Source organism: Neolamprologus multifasciatus, chromosome 3, assembly GCF_963576455.1.
Source record: "Neolamprologus multifasciatus chromosome 3, fNeoMul1.2, whole genome shotgun sequence".
In the NCBI taxonomy this organism is placed as follows: Eukaryota; Metazoa; Chordata; class Actinopteri; order Cichliformes; family Cichlidae; genus Neolamprologus; species Neolamprologus multifasciatus.
Genome location: NC_140441.1, coordinates 40,281,198 through 40,299,676, shown reverse-complemented (window position 1 = coordinate 40,299,676; position 18,479 = coordinate 40,281,198). Strand labels below are relative to the sequence as shown.

Sequence of the window (18,479 nt, the reverse complement as noted above, 5' to 3'; positions counted from 1 at the left end):
AAGTGCTACAGCCACACTGACGATTAATCATCATTTATTCATTTGAAATAATAATAATGACAGACTGTATTTTGTAACAATTACAGATGATAATTGAACAAGTAATAAAATTATCACATAGTCGTTAATACTAAAGTTTAAAAAAAGTAGGGAAGGTTCCACCATTACACTAACATTTCTAAGGATTTACAGTGTTCTTGTACATTTTTTGTTTGTTATTTAAAGAAGAAATCAGCATGTGGTTTCATAGTGTAGTGGTAAACTTTGATTCCAGCTGGGGACATAAGTTTGCTTTGGGGTCGTGTCAGGAAGGGAATTCTTCATAAAACTACCAAGTCAAACAATTTCTTGTCAATCTTCTCAGGGCATTTTCATACCTGTAGTTTACAAACTCATTATATTAGATGATATTTCAGGATGAACTGTAGTCTGTGTCTGTAGTGCTCTGCTGCGCACCAGATTGCAGAACATGGCTGGCTACGGGAAGCCGTCTAACTCAAAACTGCAGCATAGACCTAGTACTTGAGTCGGATGGTTCTACAAAAAACTGCTTTTGAGTTTGTTTGAAACCCAACCAAAACCACTAAAGGGTCTCTGTCCACTCATATTGGCCCACGTCTAAGTGTGATGCCCATATTCACAACTGAACACACCTTGAGTGGTTAAAATGAAGTCAACTGGACTATGTGAAGTTGTTTTGCCTTGCATCCAGGAGGATTCTTCTAAAATAACTGACAGCCCAGAGTATTTAACCCCTCTTGGTCATGCTTTTTTGAGGCGTTCCTTTGGGTCATTAAACAACTGTTATCATGTGAGCCAAAATGTGGGATACAATCCACAGGACATTCCTGTTACCAAGCGCAAAGTGTGACACCTCTCAACCAGAGTTTGACTTGAACTGACCAAACTGCACAGGTAGGAAAACCCCCTAAAAATGGCAATAGTGGCAGGTGATAGTTGCTAGTTTTATACTAATACTTTATATGGTATACTTCATAATAATTTTATACCAATTAGTAACACGTTTAACACAAAATAACCGTGTTTTTTGTTTTATCCAAATATGATGGAATATGTTACGACAAAGAGCTTCCTAAAGAACAACAACAATATAGAATATTTTGACTAGAATAATGGTTTAATGGGTTAGTTTAATGGTTATGGAAGTGCTTAGCTTACTCTCTTAGCTATATGTGCATTATGGTTATGGTATGGCTACATCACAGTTCATAAGCTTTAATAAAATCTCCCCTTTGCCTGAAAAAAATCCCAAGGTTAAGATTCACATCTTTATGTAAAATTTCATATTGGATAAAGGACTTGCAAACAGGAATCCTCAAAAAACAATGCAACAAAAACATTTAAAAACATTTTTTTTCTCTGTTTTTGTTTTGTCTTGTTTTTTGTGAGAAAACTAATGACAGCAGAGACACCACAAACTGGTATTCCTCTCTCTGTTGCTATTAAGAAGTGTATCTTTCACCTGAATTTGGTTTTCTTCCTTTTTTTTTTTTACTTGGATTTTGAAATGACGTGATGAAATGACATGGAATGAGCAATTTACGTTTCTGTTTCTCATCACCCAGCCTGACTGTCTGCCTCCACTCTGTCATTTTCCTCCATCCTCCCATCCAGCCCTGGGAACAACAACAACTTTAAAAGGCAATGGCTGCAACACCACACCCAACCGTCCCTGCAAGTTGGGCAGAGGAGCACCATTTGGCACCCTGAAGCTCATTCGCTGGAGCAGAGAGGACAAGAAAAGGAAGACCTCCAGGATAGCCAGTGATTTGCCAACGCAGACTCGAGGTCCCGCCCCAAATGGAAGGAAAGAGGAGGGTGTGACCTGCTGACCATGGTGGTCAAGAAAACGTTCTGAAATGATGGGACAACACAGGAGAAGGTGATGTGATTAGGTGCTCTTTTTAAAAAAAAAGCTGGAGTTACATTGTTGGTGTTTATGTGCATCTGTTAACCTGGTTTGAACAAATCAGGTGTGTCCCAGTGATGGGGGTCGTGGTGAATCGACCACATGTTGACCAAAACACGTGTCCCCTTGCTGACAATGTGGCCTCCAATGCTACCAGAGATCCCCAGTTATTTAAGGTTTTAAGGTTTTCTTATTATACAAAACAATCAGATTACCTTATAATGCATTTCTGTTGTAATTTTTTTTAGCTAACAGTGCTTCAGTTCAGCAGAAGACAATGGATGGAGAAAATTAGCTAATGTTTCCTTGTTCACGTTTTCATCATAACAAGAAACTTAATGTACTAAACAAATCAGCAATGGCTGCAATACAGATTTAAACAGGTCTACCTGCTGTTGGTCATAGCGGTGTGTGGGATCAGCACGGGACTCACTGGCCGGATCCTCATGCCCTCGTTAATGACACTGTTCAGGTACGGCAGCTGACCACGGTCTGATATGGTCACAGTCCGCTCACTGCCAACATGCTCATCCAGCTCCTTCTGCACGCGCTCCTGGACCTGGAGTGGGTGAAGCATATTGGCAGACCAAATTGACCATTCATAATTAAAGGCTACAGAAAAGGCATCCAGCATGATGGAGGGCACAAGATGAAGTGTCTTATAGTGTCTTATATGCCACCAGTTGCCCCAGTTGCCACCTGCCCAAACGTCTTCATGTTTTTCTTGTTGGGCTGATAAACAGAAAGTCTTCATAATGCCTTTTCTTTTACATTTCTTTGAACGACATTATGTTTCTACCTCAGGGTGATGCAACAGGTAGGCCAGAATCCACAGTAGTGTGGTGGATGTTGTCTCCACTCCAGCTCCAAAAGTCTCAGCCGCTGTCATCAGGACATGGTCGTCAGTTATCCCGTCGTCTTTTGGCTCAGAAGATTTTTGACCCTGCCCACCAGTCTGGCCCTTTAACAAGGCATCCAGGAGGTCACGTGGGTCTCCGTCACTTCTTGATAACTGAAAACAGATCAGGTAAAACAAAACAAAAAATCAGGCAAGATCAAAGACAATTTTCTAGAATTGTTTGAAGATATGTAAATATATTTTGAAACACAGGCAACAACACGTGCTTAATACATTATAAATTGAAACCTAACATATCTAATATCATTTTTAAGGGTTTAATATACCCACAATGCCACACTGTTATGCTGTGTGTTCCTTATTTCCCCAAGACAAAATCCTGACGTTGCCTACTGGAGAGATCCATCTTCAAGTTTTGAGCCATGAGTGACTCCTGCCCTCTGATGCTACATGATGTGTTTCTATGATAAAAATCCATTCTGTTTGCTTATATTAAAGTAGTGCAAGTTTGTTTATTACCTTGTGTTCCTGCAGTTTGCGGGTCAGTAGTTGGTCTCTGATAGTGATACACTTCTTCAATTTACTGAGAGACTTGTTGGGGAATACCTGCGGGATAGAGTTAGACTCTTACAGTTTATTCAGACAAGGAAAGAAGCAATGTTTTGCTTGTGTTACTATAAATGCCATTACTGGATGGTTTTGGATCTTTTTTTAACTGCCAAATATTTGGGCCTTGTATCATATTTTTACAACTTATTAGTAAGTCGTACCGTTTTTCCTCACTTTTCTCAAAGTCCTCATGTTTTATTTTTGTTTGTTTCTATGTAAAAGTTAAGTTGAATCGTACAGCTCCAGCTCTCACCAAATGGTGACAATAAGTCCTTGAGAAAGTTTTAGCTGATCATTTTAGCAACACAGTGAGAAGAAATGTGTTCTCTAAAGTTAAATATTTACATGTATTTGTTAATTTGTCAGTTGATATCTCTAAATAAAGTTTGAGTGAGTTTGAGTTTGACTTTTTCAAAAAGGGCAATTTTCTTCTTCTTTTTTTCAAACAGATATAGGATATAAGATTGTATACAGAGCACCTCAGTACCAAGTAGAGAATTATACCTTCAGCCAGGGGTAGATGTCAACCAGTCCTCCCCTGGCAATTGTTTCCACAATCCCATTGTTGTATTCAATCACCTCCTGCAGCTCAGCATCGCCGTGTCGATAGGTGGCACTGAACACTAGTGTACAAATAATATTCGTGACGGCTCTGGTTACTGCAGAGGATGGATCAAACCCCTGCCTTTCGCTGGACAACAGCTCAACACACAGGCTGTCCACCTCAGACAGAACTGAAGAGAGAAATGATAAAAAAAAATGTAAAGAAAAAGAAAAAAGATCAGAAAATGGCACAATCAGAATTTTAACAAAACACTTTTGAAATTAAAGGTTTTTCTCTTTTCTGAAGGTACCATAAATCAGGGTTACAGAGAGTCGCTGCACCGTCTTGTGGTAGGAAGTGGTTCTACATAAAAGTACTGCCTGACCCTTTGCCAGCATCAGTAGGTATCGCTTCAGTACAATACAGAGACATTAAAAAAAACGAAAAGTCTGTTTCTTCATATTCTGAATAAACTATTTATAGTCTATGGAGTCACATGTTGTTTATATCCATCAAACAATCAACACAAACTGGCACATTTGAAAAAGCATTTCCTTTTTGCCTTATATTAAACATTTATTCTGAATTCCCATGCCAACCTGAAGGCTATTTAAGTTTAAGTTAGCTTGATGTTGATTTTGATGAATATTTTTTACTTTGCCTGTCAAACAGCAGTGTACTTCAGCTAAATCTGTTAAAATATTAGAACTGTGGGGTTTTGTTGTTTTTTTACGAAACAGATGGGTGAATGAAAATCAAGTGGCAGGATGGAGCCAAGTACCGATGTCCTGCAGTCGAGTTGTTCCTTCTCCGAACAGAGTAAAGGAGTTGTGGACGAGGAGACGGTGATGCTTCCAGAGAGGAGTGTAGTCTGAAAATGCAATGTCTTTGCCTCCTCTGGTCAGCAGGTTGGTGGTGACCTGCAGGGGAAAACCAGGATGAATGTAAGAACAGTTTTAAAACAGTACTTCAAAATAAAATGGAAGAAAAATATTCAGACAAGGACACTGCTGAGAGCAGCACAGAGACAGGAAATGACATTGACCTGACACCAAGGACGAAAACCAACACTATTTCTGTTTCTGTGAAGGGTTTTCTAAAAATGCAGTGGGTTTTTCTTCTGTTGTGTTTTTCATATCAGAGTAGCTGTGAAATGGTTTACAGGCATGAAATATACATAGGAAAATCCACATTACGTAACAGTTACATTACTGAGGTTCTCACTAAGCTGGGGGCATCTTAATGAAAGACTTCACATGTGTTTAATTAAGGGTGGGAAGTACAGTAAAGGTGAAGGGTTTATAATTATGGATAAGCATTAACCTCAAATAAACTTTGTAAAAAAAATAATAATAATAATTTTTGTAAAATGAAATATGAGTTATATAGTTTTTTGATTTAGGTAAAATGTTCCATAAACTAGATGTTCTGCCTTGAGTTTAGTGCCCCCTACTGGGCCTTGTAAATTGTTGTTAATGTGACATGCACTTTGACCCAGAACAGGAAGTTGACCATATTAGTTAGGGTAAGCAGGGTCACATGTGCTGAAGGGTTCCTGTAGTTATCCACTGCAATCCTCTTTCTTGTTTATGCCTTCGAAAGCAGCGTCTGTAAGTACTTGTTGACTTAAGAGTATAGAGCCATATTTTAGTAACATTTGCTAAATTTGCTAAGCTAACCACATGTCATGTATACATAGGATGACCTGTTACATGAACATGTCTTTGTCTTTTGTTGCTAGCCTTGACTTGCTATAGAGTAGATAATGGCATTTGTAATATATCATTGTGTTAATCACCTTACTATTGTATTTTTTCTTCTTATGTTTTAGTTTCACTCAGATTCAATGGTGTATGGCGGTGCAATGTAAAATAAAGCACCTGGAGCTTGGACGCTATATGCTAACTCATGTATTCTTTCGAATGGAGTTTGGCTGGCTGCGTGAATTGTGTACCTGCACACACAAGGAGAGCAGTACACTAAAGCTATAGTGAAGAATTGAAGAATTCTGGTCATTATCAATATATATACAGGTTACAAAAAGGGAGTTTTTCCTTCCTTCGCCAAGCGCTTGGTGGATAACGATATGATTGTTGGGGGCTCTTTAGAGTCGTTACCCTATAATGTAAAGCTCTTTGAGTGGGCAGTTGTTGAAATGAAATTTTATTAAACTGAATAAAATTATTTCTCAATTATCACAGATCACATAAGACATGAGTGTCATTAAGTACCAAAAGGTCTAACCAACAGCCTAAAACCCAAAGTATTCCAGAAAAAATCCAGAAAATCAAACACTAAAGAGCCTAAAATCATTTCTCACTTTAGAAACTAACCAGTCCAGTTAAAATTTAATTCAGATCATGAACCTCCATATACCCTCTTTATGCCCTTCAAGCTCCAAAAACATAATTGAATTGAAGAATCTGGGCAATTGTTGGAACAGAATATCATGTGGGTATTTTCTCTATCTTTGCATCTGCATGTCTCACCATACTCGGTCGTCCAGCAAAGTCCTTGCCTTTCTGCATCAGGACCTCTCTGGCATGTTGATGGCTGTTTATGACCACAGTGTAGTGAGGACCGAGGTAGAGCCCAAACAGAGGCCCATACCTGAAACGGAACAGTGCAGACACTGATGCATAAAAACATGACCACAGTGAATTGAGATACACTAACTAGTCATAGTAAACAGTAAATTGTCCTCATAAATACTAACTCATCCTCCCCCACACATAAATATTTACTATATTTATTTAACATTTAATATTTACATCACTAACATTTACTTGTCCTCCTCAACATTATCTAGATCTCCAATAATGAACGCATGCTTACAAACATTAACCTGTCCTCCTATCCTTTAACTAGTCCTCCCAAACATTAACCAGTACTTCCATAATGGATTTATATATATATATATATATATATAAACTTGTCCCTATCAACACATGTATACTTGTTTACAAAAATTAACTTGTCCTTCCAAACATTAAACTTCTACAGTGAACATGGGCTGATGAACATTACTCCTGAAATTTAACTAGTCCTCCGCACATAAACATTTACCGACTAAACATAGCTGGACTGGTCATCGGGCATACCAGGCATTATGGTGATTTTTTGTTTTTATGGGCTGATGGGTTTTTTGTTTTGTTTATTTTCCGTAATGGTATAAACACTGAAAGGTGGTGGATTGGCCAGATGCTGGGAGATGTGTAAAAGAACTTAGTTGTTTGGTGGTGGCTATTGCAGAGCTTCCACAGATTCAGTAACATTAGCACACAGGTGTCGAACTCCAGGCCTCGAGGGCCGGTGTCCTGCAGGTTTTAGATGTGTCCTTGATCCAACACAGCTGATTTAAATGGCTAAATTACCTCCTCAATGGCTGTATCCCAATTCAGGGTCTGCAGCCTTAAAGGCCGCATTTTAAGGCCGATTACGTCACAGCGACACGACGAAGGCTGTCCCAATTCGAAGGCTGCTCGAAATGCGGCCCTCAAATGCGTCCTTCATTTCCCTGAATTTTAAGGACGTGGCCTTAAAATTGAAAAAAATTGGACTACAATGAAAAAGACACACAGCTCGAGTTATTCTGTGTCTTTGCTGCACAGCTGCCTCTTCTTCTCTCATTCTCTCCCCCTCCTGTTTCTACTTCAATCATGAAACTGATCAGTGATCAGCTGATCGGCTTTTCTCTCTTGTTTATTTATCGCCCACTTTGCGCCAGAAAGAGGAAACCGGCGGATGTCGCGCTAAACAACAGCAGCACGTTTAAGCTTGATCAGCTAGAATTTATGTAATATTAATTTCTAGGATGAGCTGATGTTTGCTGGAGCCGCAGCTGTAAAGCTGCTGGTCATGATATCGGTTTGTATATCTGGTGAGAGGGAAACATGAGGATGAAACCAGGAGATGTCCTTACTGAATCATCAGAGCTGAACAGGTGATGGAGAAACAGGTTTACCTTTTAGGTGACATGAATCAGTTGAAGGGAAGTTATGAACTGTTTCTGAGAGACAAATAACACCAGGATCCTTTTCTAAGTAGCTGACAGCTGGTAACTGTGCAGGGGTGGATCTAGCAAAATTTTGCCAGGTGGGCAGGTAGGGCATTAACAGGGAAAGGAGGGCACAAAGAAATACTTTCTTATTCTCATTTAAAATTTCTCACTTTTAACAAATAGTTATCTGAATCTTACAACAAACGTTTTCATCTGATGTAAAATATAGAAATCCATTATTGTACATAGTAATTTTTTTGAGGGTCCTGTACATGTAAGTACTGTACATGATGCCAGTATTTTCCCACATTTTCTAGATACTGCACCAGTACTGTGTGTAAAATGCCATCAAAAAGTCAATTAAGTTTTATTCTTTCTCACCTGTTTTTCTGTCTTCTTTCACTTTTTAAAGGTTGCCATGTTAGAAAAAAAATATTTTGCCCTGCCATGCTGTTTATTGATGTGGCAAATGAATGGTTTATGAAAATATATCTAAATTTGCCATCAGTAATCAGTAATGATCATGTCTCACCTCTAGTCTTCTCTGTCTTAATTTCAGGTTTTCACCACGTGTTGCAGATAGTTCAGGAGGTTAACTCGACCAAGCAGTCTACTTTCAGTACTGTTTAGAATACCAGAATAGGGAGGATGGTGTAGGTTTAAGTTTATTAGACTGATACATATATACCAGCAAGACACTGTACATCACTGTGACAACAGCGTTTGTTTTCATTCAGAGGATTTATGGTTTTTCCTATAATACCTGGTGGGCCGGTCACCAGTCAAAATGTCCGGGCCGATTTTTTGTCCCAGTCCAGCCCTGCTACTAAAGTTAATATTAACTATTCCTCTCAAACATTAACTACTCATTCCATGATAAGTTGGTGCTTCTGAGCATTAACCAGATCTCCCAAACTAGTCCCCCAAAGATATACATATTTGTATAGTTTGTCCTCCTAAACATGCACTAGGTTTTCCACTTATTTTGTCCCCCAACCGAAGGAATATTTGCCGACTAACATTAACTAGTCTTCTCAAACATGACTACACATTAAAAGGTCCTGCCAAAGTGTCCCTAAAAATGAACCAGTCCTTCCATACCTGTGACTGATTGCTGTCTTGTAAACATGATTGATTCCTCCTGACCAAACGCATGACCAAACTCACGACCAGAAAATTAACATGACGATCTCACCTGTGGGACATCTGCGTGAAGAGGAGATGAGGTGGGAGGCCTCCTCCAAGCCAGGGGAGACTGCCCAGGAAGGGGAGCCGTGGCAGGCAGGGGATGGAGCCCCGAGCCGAGGGTTCGGTTACAGGAACGAGCCGGCATGTGGTCAAGAACAGGACGACCACTACGACAGTAAAAAGGGTGATAAGGACAGAGGGAGAGAGCGAAGGAGGCAGGAATGAGAGGAGACAGGTGAGCATGTCTGCGGTGAGGTGGAGGAGAGTGCAGGGAGATGCTGGAGAGCCCCGGCTTTAACCTCTCACACACGCAAAAAAACCTTGGAGAGGTCGCTGTGTGTGTATGCGGGAGTTGTTTTTATTACTTATGTATGACCGTGAATGAGTGGGCTCGCTGGCGGGTGTTTATGTTGGTTCGACAACCTTGATGTTATCAAGCTGCATATCTGGTTCCCATAGCAACCTTAAAGGAGAATACGACCTCGTCAGTGGGTTTCATCCAAGTCAGTTTGTTCTGTTTCACCACAGGATGAAACTTCAAGGTGACATTCGAATTTATCTCCTGGATAGCTGCAAATCAATGGACCAGATGCACCCCAGTGGATTTGTGAGCGTTTCAAAGCACTTATTAATGTGTTAACGAGCTGTTACTGTTATTAGTCTATCATTCGTCTGTTTGTTCAGCAGCAGCACAGATACCTGAGTGTCCACAGGAGGCTCAGCAAACACTTACAGCTGCTGCTCTAAAGCTGAAGGGTTTCAAAATAAAACGCCTTTAACCTCGGACTGTTTGAGACTCACTCTAAACTACCATTTTACATCATATTTATTATATATTTATATTTATTATAATGACACAAAATGAGATGGTGTGTGTGTTTGTGTATACTTATGTGAGTTTGTATTATGCTGTCTGTTGTTGCTTAATTATATTTGTTATGTTGTGTTTGACAAATTAACTTGTTTTAAAAACTAGTTTTGAGCTTTGTTTTTGGTTTCATTGTGGTCTCTTTTTTATTTGACTCTTGTTTGAGTAACTCTGTGGTACAGTGATACGGGAAAAGTCTGTTTCTGTTCTTATATAAAGACCCGTGTAGCACTTATTACTGGACCTCAGGTTAACTCCATGAACATTTCAGAGAGTCAAAAAGATACGTATTCAATTTCAATTCAGTTTTATTTATATAGCACCAAATCACAACAACAGTCACTTCAAGGTGTTTTGTATTGTACAGTAAAGATTGTGCAATAATACAGAGAAAACACCAACAATCAAACAATGCTTCATGAGCAGTGTTGGGGAATAACAGAATACATGTACCGGTGTTCCGTATTTAAAATACAAAATATGAGTAACTGTATTCCGTTACAGTTACTGTTTAAAAATGTGGTATTTAGAATACCACATTTTGCAGTCATTTCCTGTTTCATATGTTAGGCTATCCCCTCTCTATCGCTTCTCCAATTTTGGTGATTAAACAGAGTTGGGTCCACTTTAGCTCAGTTGGCTGATCATGCACTCATATGACACATGGTTAAGGGCTGCTGGCTGGGGTTTGAATCGGAGTCATTTTTATTTTATTTATTTTTTTACTCAATTTCCATCTGGGATTAATACAATTTCTCTGATTTGGATTCTGATTGCCCCAAACCCAAACAAAAGACATAATAAGAGGCTCTAATGTAAGTATTCTGTTAATGTTGGTGGCCTCAGTTACACAATGGACTCAGAGCCAGTGGTACATGGGCAGGAATGCTTTTCTTACTTGGAAATTCCGACACCACTTCATAAGATGAATGGGATGGGCGAAACTTCAGTATCCGCCATTGTTAGCTGGCGTTAGCTGAGGTTAGACTGACTCGTAATTTAACTGTGATTAATATTTGCAATGGAAATTACACATGACATAAAAAAAAAATTACAGATGATGTAGTAGGTTTCTTTTAAAAAAAAAAAAGAAGATAATTTAAAAATATCATTGGTTTCATAATATCTAATAAGCTTCATACAGTTAACCACAATCACTACATGACAGAAACACATGCTTCATCTTTTAATAAAAACAAGAGCAAAAAAAAGCAAAAAGGAAGTTTTAAGACTAATCTTAAAAGTAGAGATAGTGTCTGTCTCCTGAATCCAAACTGGAAGCTGGTTCCACAGAAGAGGGGCCTGAAAACTGAAGGCTCTGCCTCCCATTCTACTTTTAAATACTCTAGGAACAACAAGTAGGCCTACAGAGCGAGAGCGAAGTGCTCTAATAGGGTGATATGGTACTACAAGGTCATTAAGATAAGATGGGGCCTGATTATTTAAGATCTTGTATGTGAGAAGCAGGATTTTGAATTCAATTCTGGATTTAACAGGAAGCCAATGAAGGGAAGCCAAAACAGGAGAAATATGCTCTCTCTTTCTAGTCCCTGTCAGGACTCTTGCTGCAGCATTTTTGGATTAACTGAAGGCTTTTCGGTGAGTTTTTTGGACATCCTGATAATAATGAATTACAGTAGACACTCTGAGACAGGATATTTCTAATTTTAGAAATTTTGCACAAATAGAAGAAAGAAGTCCAACGTATTTGTTTAATATGTGCACTGATGGGCATATCCTGGTCAAAACCGACTCCAAGATTTTTCACAGTGTATTGGAGGTGAAGGTAATGCCATCCAGAGTCAGCAAATGGTTTTTGGATCAGTGCTTGGACTCCTTTAGTTTTTCCTTATAGTCCTTCGCTACAGGAGTATGGAAAGTTTTAGGCTCTAAATGTAAATTCAGGACAAAATAAGAACTTTTAATTAAATAACCACCTTCTTACAGAGTAAGGTACAAAACACACTTGTGCCCCACATTTTGAAGTTGGTGGTGGACTCGTCATGCAGGACTTGGTTGATTTTAGACGCCATGATGTTAAGATTTGTGCTCTTGAGAACCTGAAAGAGCACAAATCTCATTCCTCTCACAGTTGAATTTGGTTCTTTGTGACTGTGGCTGGATGCTAGGGCTTGCTGTCCTGCTGCAGGATGAGTCTGGGGCCAATGAGATGCCTCTGCGATGTAGGAGAATTTGGAAAATCTAAAGCAGCCACATACTGTATGGAGTGTGAGTCAGTGGCTGCAGATGACAGAAACTGAAGGCCGCAGCGCTTCTGACGCCACATTAATGTCTCCATCGCAGTGTGTTATTTGTAACAGGTGGAGGGAACAGGAGGTGGCAGAGCGCCATGGCAACAGCCTCTCTTACTTCGCCCACACACACTCCCTCTTCCATCATCTTTCTTGATATAGCTTCCTTCTCTCTTCTCTCTGCATCGTCAGCTGACTGTTTTTTGCAGCCCTGTCGCCTGAACGCTCTCACGGCGATGTGATCGGGCTTATTTTAGTCGCCCGGGATCCAAACACTCACAAACGTAAGCAGCACCAGAACCCGAGCTGATTAAATATGAATATACAGAACAGAGGATGCTAAAAATGCCCGAAGCCGCAGTTCCTCTGACAGCCACCAGATGCTCCCGGGGAATGCTCTGAATGTGTGGAAGTAAAAGTTAAACTAAAAAATGAAGCTTGTCTGTTTGGTCTAACAGCATAATCAGAGACTTGAGCTAAACCCTCCCATCAGAAAGAGTTACACATTCAATGTGTTGTTATACTAATATTACCTATTCATTCATTTATTTTTATTTATGATAGCATATAACATATTTCATTTATGTTGTTCTGTATACACCAAATTGAGCTGTGCTCCTAACTTTCTTTGTATGCTTACACTTAGAGCGATGCTGAAGGTCAAAGAAAAAGTATCTGAAAAGTTTGGGGACCTTTCTGAAATATGTCAGAGATGTTTTCAGCAGAAATCAGAGCAGCTGTTTGTTGTTTGTCGCACAGTTTTCTGTTTTTAATCAGTTTTTTTTAATTGAGGGCTGGATTTGATCTTAGCTTTTAGCTTAGTTGAACCACCTTTAGCAGCAATAAGCTGAAGTAATTATTTTCTCTATGACTTTGTCTTCTCTGCTTCAGGTCAGTGAGGTTCGTGCACAGCTCTCTGAAGGTCTGGACTTTGACCTGACCACTGCTGCACTGACTCTTTTAATATTCAGGGAATCTGTTGTAGATTTGCTGCTGTGCATGCGATCATCATCCTGTTCCATGTCTCAGTTTCAGCCAAGCTTTAGTTGTCACACAGATGGCCTTACGTTAGACTCGAGCATACTTTGGTACACAGAGGAATTTATGACGGACCAAGTGACTGCAAGGTGCGCAAATCATCACCTCCCCACCACCTCGCTGACTGTTGGTCTGAGGTGTTCGTGCTGATTTGCTCCACACAACATCATTTTGGTCCCATCTGTCTAAAGGATGTAGTTCCAGAAGTTTTGCGGTTTGCTCAGGAGCACCTTCTGTTCTTTTTAGAGTGAAGAGGCTTTCTGCTTCGAAGCAACTAGTTTTTTTTTTATTTGTACCGTCATGAACTTCACTGTTTAACATGCTGACTGAGGCCTGTAGAGTTGGATATTTTGCAGTTTCCCTGATCATCAGAGGGTCTGAACTCACAGTGAATTTCTTGGATGTGGGAACACAGCTGAATGCTCCAGACCTGTAAATGTGTAAAACTTCTGCTTTTATAGATGTGCTCGGACTTCCTGATGATCATTTAATCAAATGCATCTGATAATCACCCCCTGGGAGCAATTTTGTTTTGCCATGACTGTTAAGAGTCCTGTGAAAACTTTATATTCAACATGACCGTATGTCATTTGTTTCATAGTTTGAAACTAATAACTTTTTATTAAAATCTTTTTCCATCTTGTGTTTTTACCTTAATGTTATATTTCTTCTTTCAGGTTAAAATAATCATAATGCAGCACTATAGTGTGCTAATAATAATAATAACAGTAATTAATATAATAACTAATAGCATTAACTAATGCTGTTAGTTAATTATATTATATGTGTTTCACTTTTTTAAGTGATATTAGTATAAGATGATAAGATGTAAAACTTATGTGTATATGTAGGTATATCGAGGTGTATCGAGGCTCCTTGTAATTCAGTCGCCATTGCTGATGACCCTAACACTAACCTATCAGAGGATGTAGTTTGGTCTTTGTAATCAGGGACAAGAGTCATAATGTTTTGACTGTCACACATCAAAAATTATTGATTGTGTTCTTCTAAAATCTCTCCCACATTGGCTCCCTGTTAAATCCAGAATTTAAAATCCTGCTCCTCACATACAAGCTCTTTAATAATCAGACCCTGTCATATCTTCATGGAAATATATTGTCCCATTAGAGCACTTCACTCTTAGACTGCAGGCTTACTTGTTGTTCCTAGAGTAATAAAAAGTAGAATGACAGGCCTTCAGCTTTCAGGCCCCAGCTCCCAGACTGGGTTCAGCAGACAGACACTAGCTCTGCTTTTAAAATTAGGCTTCAAACTCTTATAGCAGAGGTCGCTGATGTCCACTCGGAGCCTCTGGTTCATCCTTTAATGACTAAATTTAATTTTGAACCGAGGCAGACACTCACATGTGGACATGTCACACCCACGTAACTTCTGTGTGGAGCCGTAGAGTCCACTGGTCCTGCTGTGCTTTTATTTTATAAATGTGCACACACAGAAATGTGCACACCACCAACCAGCGCTCAAACAGAATCTTAATCAGCAGGGCATATGGGTAATTGATTCTATTTGTCCTCCTGTCTGTGACAGCTGAAACGAGGATGGATGGATGGATGCCTCCCTGTGCACTGATATCACCAGCCACCTTCAGTATTTTAATGTTTTACTGTAGTTGTGATTGAGCTGCAGTCTGTGTGGCTTTATGTAGAAAAATGTACAAACAACATCAAATAAATAAAAAAAATAATCTAAGTAAACTCTGCTCCTTTTACATAACGCATGCCCTGAATCTCCCTCATCTCCATGGAGACAACATCACCGCAGCTGAGCCAGAACGAGGCTGTGCAGGAATGTCACTAACATGTAATCATGCCACCCTCTCTCTTTATGTTTCCTCTGGGTGTCTCTCGACCCTTCTGCAGCACTGCGGACTGTGTTTACCTGCAGGTCTGAGCAGAGCAGCAGCCTCTTTGTCCTCAAAACAAACTTCACTGACACCGGTCACAGCCTCGGTCTCCCCGTGAGGCCAAATGCTCCTAACTTGGAGCTCCAGCTTCAAAAACAGCCCGCTCCTCTCCTCCTCCATCTCCTCCTCTGCTTGTGTAACTCCTGTCTTGCCGCAGTGGAGGAAACCCCTCTCTCCTCTAGCTCTACGTCGCTCTGCCGCCTGTCCTTTTAAGGCATGGGGGATACCCGTCGTCACGGCCGGATGCTGCCCATATTTGGGCAGCTACGAAGCGTCGCGGCGGGGGGAATCCCTCGCGCCGGTGTCGACCAATAAGGCCCGGACGGGAGTTACCTAGGAGACGGAGAGTATAAAAGCGCAGGGAGCCCAGCATCCTCAGCATCTTCAGCATCCTCAGCCTCAGAGCGCGGACTAACCGACCCGCTCCGGATTAACCGCCGGATTATCGTTTTTAAAGGGAATCCCGGCAGCACGAGCCCAGCAGCTTTACGTTTTTACTGGATTTTTGTTTATGATTCGTGTAAAAATGCTTCTGGAACGCGAGGACAGCTTCATGTCGGAGTTTGAGGACGCGTGCAGCGCCTGGGTGGACAGTGTGGGCTCGAGCCTCAGCGACCCCGCGGACTCGGACGTGGGATCACCTTTCTGCCAAGGTGAGTGTGATAGAGCAGCTGTGCCAGATGTTTGCACCTGTGACTGATGTGTGACGAGGAGGCTGCCCGCTGATTATGCAATGACAGTAACGCCCCCTCTCTCCCTCCCTCTCTCTCTCTCCAGTTTTCTCTCCGGGCACCGACGCCTCTGACTCAGATTTCTTCTCCGACTTCAGCGACTGCTCCTCGGACACGCTCTCGCCCTCCCTCGGCTACACCGGCAGCTTTTTCGCGGAGCCGGAGGCGGTACCGGCGGGACTGAGCAGCACCGCAGACGCGATCCTAAACATGATCACAGAGATCGTGGGAATCTGCACAGAGATGGAGCAGCAGCAGCAGCAGCAGCCCGCCACCAACACCATCACCTCCACCACCTCTGCAGCTTCCAGCTTCGCCCCAGCACCTGTCCCGGACCTCCCTCCACCCCTGCCTGCCGCCCAGCAGCTGCCCTCCACCTCCGCTTCCCTGCCAGCTGTGGTCAAGAGCGAGTTTGTGGCTTCCAGTTGCAGCAGCGGGTGTGAGCCGCTCTCCACAGCAAACGACGCGCTGTACCCTTCCAGCGCGGACTCGCTTCTGCCGCTGTCAGCTCTGGAGCAACAGGTAGATGTGGCGGATCTAATCGACTCGCTGCTGAGCGCTGACGCCGCACAGGGAGACCTGAAGCCCGCATGCGAGGTGAAGCAGGAGCCGCTGGGGCTGGAGGACTGGCTGAAGAGCCTGTCCGCCGCTCCCGTTACCGGGGGAGATTCCGGCAGCTACGTCATCAACAGACCGCCGATAAAGACGGAGCTCGTGCAGAGCGGGAGCGACCTCCACTGCGCCCCCTCCTCCCTCCCCTCAACCCTCGACTCCCAGCTGCTCTCCTCCCTCCTGCAGGGCGTGTTCCCGATAGTCAACATCGGCGGCGTGCACGCGGCAGCAGCACCCAAGCTGTCGCGCGGAGGCAGGCGAGCCCCCGCGAAGGGGGGGCCGAAGGCGAAGCCGTTCCCGTGCTCCGTGCAGGGCTGCGAGCGCCGCTTCTCGCGCTCCGACGAGCTCAACAGGCACGTGCGCATCCACACGGGACAGAAGCCGTTCCAGTGCACCATCTGCGCGCGCAGCTTCAGCCGCAGCGACCACCTGACCACGCACACGCGCACGCACACCGGAGAGAAGCCCTTCTCCTGCGACGTGTGCGGAAAGAGGTTCGCGCGCAGCGACGAGAGAAAAAGGCACGGGCGCGTGCATGTCAAGCAGCAGCTGCGCGCTCAGATGATGGCCGCCTACTCCCTGGCCCTGAACGCGCCTGGCGTCTAAAAGCAAAGAACAACAGCAGACGAGCTCGCTCAGAGCTTCAGGATTTGAACCGTCGACCGGAAAGCGTCCGAGACACCTTTCCACATAACGTCACATCGTGGGCGATTTTGGCTGGACCCGAAAGAGGAGGAGGACGTGCCAGGCGTTTACAGGTGTTCGGGGGACTACCAAGTGCACGTTTTGGTTCCTCTCAGGGCGCATGCGCAAGCGCGGTCCTGCAGCTGGACTGTGAGCAGGGCCGCACAGGAGAGGGCTGTACCGCAGGTGCCACTGACGTGTTTCCTGTCTGCGCCCGTCTGCCTGCTTACTGTGGTGGACTGTTAAAGGAGCAGTCCGCTGCCCGCTGGGAGGTTTCTCCTGTAAAATACCAACCTGTGACTTTTCTGCATGAGGACGTGAAGAAATGTAGACGTCAGAATGTCGTGCTTTGTTTTGACTGCTATTTTTATGTGAACATCTTTATATTCGAGGAGTTCTATGTTTGTAAGATAGCTCTATTTTTCTAGATGGCTCGTCTACCTCTTCGTGTTTACAATCAGATTGTATATATTTCTAAAGATGAATGTGCTGCGATGTCACTCTTTCTTTTCTATGAGACTGATTATGAAACCAACGCCCGCGTCTTTGGACGCTGACTGAACTTTATATTACTGCGGGTGCAGGTCTGAGCTGCACCGGTGCATCGTGTTGTTTGTACTGTGACGGTGAAAAAAAAACTGAACACATACCAGCTCAGTGAGAGCTGAGCTCCAAGTAGCACACATAGCTGTGCAGGTTTACTGTTCCCTCGTTCTGCATGGAGGCTGCTGCCGCTGTCAATAAACAAACAAACAAAGAGTGAGCGTGTCCGACTAATTCTTCTGCTGCTTCATAACACAGCCCACAGGTTAGGGTCTAATTTATATGGGTCTGTGGTGGTGGTGGTGGTGGTGGGGGGGGGGGGGGGTTCAGGCTCTCTTCACTCAGAGGTGATATAAGGGGGCACTCTGTGTTTTTCCTTGATTTCCACCCACTCACCAGGGCAGACACCCCTGATCTCAACCTCAACTTCTTTAATTATATTTAATCATTACTCATTTACAAAGGAGGTTGAGTTTCAGCCCGGTCCTCTTATGTTTAACAGGCAGTTGTTCCTCCGTTGTTCTGCTGTATCAGCATTTTTAAGTGTTATTAGCACAGACCTTCCCAAAGTGTGGGGGACGCAGAGCCATGGCAGGGGGGGCGCGGTATGAAAAGGAAAAAAAAACAAAACGCTTGTACACTGCTAGCACGGGGCGCCCACAGAAACGCAAAGCAAGAGATGAAGCATAGCTGAATA

General features: G+C 42.6%; 2 protein-coding genes and 1 long non-coding RNA gene across 3 annotated transcripts; 2 read left to right on the top strand and 1 right to left on the bottom strand.

The window, feature by feature from the left end:
* Nucleotides 1-17: 17 nt before the first annotated feature.
* On the bottom strand, nt 18-9,472 carry cyp17a2 (cytochrome P450, family 17, subfamily A, polypeptide 2). Its single transcript, XM_085145171.1, has 9 exons — nt 9,138-9,472; nt 6,432-6,552; nt 4,724-4,862; nt 3,903-4,132; nt 3,309-3,395; nt 2,730-2,942; nt 2,320-2,489; nt 1,977-2,080; nt 18-1,875 (listed from the first exon to the last, which is right to left on the bottom strand). Exons 1-9 carry the CDS (start codon nt 9,371-9,373, stop codon nt 1,610-1,612), a joined length of 1,566 nt encoding a protein of 521 aa, XP_085001297.1. The 5' UTR covers nt 9,374-9,472; the 3' UTR covers nt 18-1,609.
* On the top strand, nt 6,550-8,732 carry LOC146523173 (uncharacterized). Its single transcript, XR_014871510.1, has 2 exons — nt 6,550-8,514; nt 8,552-8,732. It is a non-coding gene; the product is annotated as an uncharacterized LOC146523173 (long non-coding RNA).
* Nucleotides 9,473-15,569: 6,097 nt separating the features above from the next.
* On the top strand, nt 15,570-17,998 carry LOC146523171 (uncharacterized). Its single transcript, XM_085145210.1, has 2 exons — nt 15,570-15,865; nt 15,990-17,998. The coding sequence occupies exons 1-2, from the start codon at nt 15,724-15,726 to the stop codon at nt 17,159-17,161; spliced, it is 1,314 nt and encodes a 437-aa protein (XP_085001336.1). The 5' UTR covers nt 15,570-15,723; the 3' UTR covers nt 17,162-17,998.
* Nucleotides 17,999-18,479: the final 481 nt, after the last annotated feature.